The 4,202-nt window shown below is 47.0% G+C and overlaps 3 protein-coding genes across 3 annotated transcripts; 2 read left to right on the forward strand and 1 right to left on the reverse strand.

Moving 5' to 3' along the window:
* Positions 1–51: 51 nt before the first annotated feature.
* COCMIDRAFT_41896 (uncharacterized protein) lies at positions 52–1,222 on the forward strand (the record flags this gene model as incomplete). The annotated part of the gene is made up of 2 exons (XM_007695686.1): positions 52–1,074; positions 1,136–1,222. The coding sequence occupies 2 exons, from the start codon at positions 52–54 to the stop codon at positions 1,220–1,222; spliced, it is 1,110 nt and encodes a 369-aa protein (XP_007693876.1).
* A 2,077-nt stretch (positions 1,223–3,299) lies between these two features.
* COCMIDRAFT_111089 (uncharacterized protein) lies at positions 3,300–3,623 on the forward strand (the record flags this gene model as incomplete). Its single annotated transcript, XM_007695687.1, has 1 exon — positions 3,300–3,623. The coding sequence occupies one exon, from the start codon at positions 3,300–3,302 to the stop codon at positions 3,621–3,623; it is 324 nt and encodes a 107-aa protein (XP_007693877.1).
* A 4-nt stretch (positions 3,624–3,627) lies between these two features.
* Positions 3,628–3,861, reverse strand: COCMIDRAFT_111088 (uncharacterized protein; the record flags this gene model as incomplete). Its single annotated transcript, XM_007695688.1, has 1 exon — positions 3,628–3,861. The coding sequence occupies one exon, from the start codon at positions 3,859–3,861 to the stop codon at positions 3,628–3,630; it is 234 nt and encodes a 77-aa protein (XP_007693878.1).
* Positions 3,862–4,202: the final 341 nt, after the last annotated feature.

Here is a 4,202-nt window from a genome sequence, read left to right on the forward strand (position 1 = left end):
GCGTCAGCGTCAGAGGACAGCACTGTTAAGATCTGGGACGCGAGTAGTGGGATGTGTGTGCACACACTCCAGGGCCATGACGATGCTGTTGTGTCAGTGGCCTTCTCGCACGACTCGGCACGGCTGGCGTCGGCGTCCCGCGACAGCACTGTCAAGATCTGGAATGCGAGCAGCGGCGCATGTCTACAGACGCTCGAGGATCATCACTGTAATGTCACTTCTGTAGTCTTTTCGTACGACTCAACCCAGCTAGCCTCAGCGTCTATGGACAGCACTGTCAAGATCTGGGACATGAGCAGCGGAACGTGTAGGCACACGCTCGAGGGCTATAGCGGGGGTGTTAACTCGATAGCCTTCTCTCACGACTCGACCGAGCTGGCGTTGGCGTTAGATTACAGCACGATCGAGATATGGAGTATGCGGACCCGTGAGCACTTGCATACGCTCCGAGGACATTGTATCGATGTCACATCAGTAGCCTTCTCTCACGACTCGCATCGAATTGCGTCAGGATCTTCTGATTGTACAGTCAAAATCTGGAACACTAGCAGTAGCGAGCATCTGTCCTCACCTTGGGACCATAAGCTTGGGGTTAGCTCAGTCGATTTCTCGCATGACTTAACTAGGCTGGCGTCTGGATCATGGGACAGAACTGTTAAGATATGGAACGCTATTAGCGGTGAGCACCTGCATACGTTTACGGCCCATAGCGAAGGTGTTAGCTCAGTGGCCTTCTCACACGGCTCAAACTGGCTAGCGTCGGCATCACTTGATAAAACTATCAAGATATGGGATACAAGTAGCTGGGAGTGCCGAAAAAATCTCAATCATGGGTGGGATGTTACGTCAGTGGCCTTTTCGCACGACTCGATATGGCTAGCGTCAGCGTCTCAAAACGGGACTGTCAAGATCTGGGACGTGAGTAGCGGGACGTGCCTACAAACGCTCAAGGGCCATAGCAATTGGGTTACCTCGGTGGCCTTCTCACGAGATTCAGCTCAGCTAGCGTCAGCGTCAACTGACAAGACTGTCAGGATATGGAAAGCGACAGATGGCGCATGCTTGAAAAAACTTGTCTTCGAGACGACTATTAGGGAATTATCTTTCAACTTTGCTGGCACCTCTCTTCATACAGAACTGGGCACCATCGCGATTCCTCTTTTCCAGACTTCTAGCACAGATATTGCAGCACCAAAACTACCGTACCAAGGTGTCAGTCTGAGCTTAGATGGATTATGGGTGATGCGTGCTGGAAGCAACATACTGTGGATACCTTCTGAGTATCGACCATCATGTAAAGCTGTCAGCGGGAATCTAGTAGGCATCGGGGTAGGATCGGGAAGGGTCTGGCTTTGCCAGGTGACTTAGACGAGTAACAGTAGATGAATAGAGAGCCTCTTTAAATATATGGGTCTCTATACATGCCGAGAATATCAAAGCTATAAGATACTTGGTAATTATATATGTAACAGAAACCTCGAGAAGTCTATACTCAATCGACTTCTAAGAATAGACAGCAAGTGACCGCACACTTAAGCGGTGATTGGACGAAGCCTCTCAAGTTTTCGCCACAGCTTGGGCCGTTTTGGCATAGCGCATGTGTACATCACAGGCCGCTAAGTTTTCAATACTGGCTGTGTCAGCACGCTAAGTCTTCCCGCTCAATGCGATGAACTGGCACATCGCACCGGAGCAACTCGGAGAGTACTTAGACTAGGGCTGCACATGTTTCTAAGAGGAGGAATATACTGTATAGTTACTTGAGTATCTCCTAAGGGCTCCGAAGAATCAAGCGATAGTGTTGCGTAGGAGGGAGCAGGGGTGTTTTGTCGTTGCACCTTCTACGCCAAAGACAAGAAGCTTAAGAATACAAGCTATAATCCTGTAATTTTACAACATAGGGCTTGCACTTAGTAGAGATAGAAGTAAACAATACAACCTTATCGACTTAACTCTATACAATTGTGTAAGGTGGGTATAACATGGTTGAATAATGTTCGTGGTTCGTTGCGGGGGGATGTTCGACCCGCAGGGAGGGACGTTAGTAATCAATTTTTGAATTGTAGCTGTCTATCATGATTGCCAAGGTACCGGTTTAGATCAATAACTACTGGCCTCGCTGGGCACACCTACGCTCGCGACACACAAGGCCATCAACTCGCTCCCTTCAATCTCAGAATTGGTGCAAAAATTATAGAGAAACTCTAGAGAGTTACTGTCTTCACGATGGAGGTGCGTTTTAGAAGTACCAAAGGCTAGCCTAGGAATAAGACCGAGAAAGATGCAGGCGGAAACAGAAACAGTAGTTAGTGTAGTACATTATGATGACTTTTAAAGATTGCAAAGTATGCTAATTATTAAAGGATAGTAGTGACTACGATGGAAGGTCTGATGTGCATCTCGCTTGCATTTTTCATTCACTCATTCAGTACCATGAACGCTAGCCAATTTTGGCTCTTCTCTGAAAACTCTAAACTAACTAGGCATGCCGAAGCCTAGTTTCACATTTCCCATTCGCCTGGTTATTCCTAGCATGTTGTAGAGGCATAGGTGCTTATTTCCTTGCTCTAGACGAAATTACGACTCTTTAACATCTATAATGATCTAAAAAAACTGCCATGGCTTATGCACTAACGTGCATCCCTTCGTGACGGAACAACCGGTGTGGCGGAACACTACTGCTTACGCAAGTAGACAAGAGGTGGAAAACTTATGGAAACATATTCACAACCTCTTATTGTTTTTACTTGCATATATCTTGCGCATTACTAATGCTTAGATAGAAAAATACGCGGTGGTGTGGCTATATAACGTTAATACACTAGCGGCGACATTTCGTGCCTTAACTAGCACCTCAAGTTACGCAACTATGTCGCCCTAAATTCCGTCGTCGGGGATAGTGAACGATGTTCTGGGTGTCGTAGTTTTAGATCCTTGTTTCGACATGCTAGATAATGCTCTGTGGTGGTGATTAGAAAGTTTCTCCGTCGCCGAAACGATTCGCAAGATTCGCCATGAGAGTTTAGTGTAGTAACAAGCCCAACTTTGTCATCTAGAAAATGTTCACGTGACCTTTGCCTTGTTCAATCATGTGACATGTTCTTCTGGAACGTTCTATCGGTCTTCAGTCTTTGGTCTTTATTCTATTCTTAAGCAGGGTTGGAAAACTTCGGAAGGCGTCAATTTTGGGCGCGCCAAGGGCATGTGATCAAAACGCGTGTCGCATCTGCGTGTTGAGTCACCTCCCTATTCCTTACAAAGCGTTACCCAGCCACATCACGACAGGACTTTTGTGCACGATGACGGCTCCTACGATGCTGTGGCGAGTTATATATGATGGCTTTCGTGCGCAATACTTGGATGGAGATGGTATATGGGCGGAGGACCAAGACAGCGGCATCACTTTGAATTCGGGAAAGGGCACTCTGCGTCGCGTGTTGGGATACGATTTCATTTGGTGGCTCAAACGCGCTTCTCCCTTCATCTCGGCGTACAGTAACAAACGTTTAGCGTCGTCGAAACAAGCAGAGCAGCTTGTTAAAGAGGGAAAGAAGAATGTAACCATCTGTGAGATCGATGTGTATGCTAGTAACAGGCGTGCGGAGCATTACTCGTCCATGTAACCTTTCACCAAGTTCCAACTACATTTTGACCTCTCATGATTGCGCAGAGCTTTTTAGCCGTCCATACGATAGCGCCAGCATAAGAGCCTAGAAAAGCAGCTCTTGTTAAGATATGCTTCGCCCGGGGCATAAGTATAAGTAAGAAAGTAGTGAAGACACCTGCGTAGATGGCCATACCAACTTCAGACCATGGATTTATCGTAAAACTAGCAAGCAAACTAGGTATAAAAAGACCCATTAGTGTTGAAAGCGCACCTAGAGGAATACTCACAAACAAGTAAGAGAGAACATTGCTGAGAACTTCTCCCCGTAGACTGTCGCAATAGTACGATACTCTGCAAAGGCATCTGCTTCCACATCTACCATCGCGGCCATACTGTGCAGAGCTGAACCATATAGTAGGATAAGCCAGCCGCTCTTTGAAGCAGTTACAGAAGAGACGAATATTGCGTTTCCATCGAAGATATAGCCGCAAGCCCAGAAAAGCCAGCATATTGCTCCGTTCGATAGTGAGTCCAGGACTGGTCGCTCTTTGAGTCGGAAGGGGGGTGATGAGTATGACCACAGTAACGCGAGAAC

This window comes from Bipolaris oryzae (assembly GCF_000523455.1).
Source record: "Bipolaris oryzae ATCC 44560 unplaced genomic scaffold scaffold_392, whole genome shotgun sequence".
Lineage (NCBI taxonomy): Eukaryota > Fungi > Ascomycota > Dothideomycetes > Pleosporales > Pleosporaceae > Bipolaris > Bipolaris oryzae.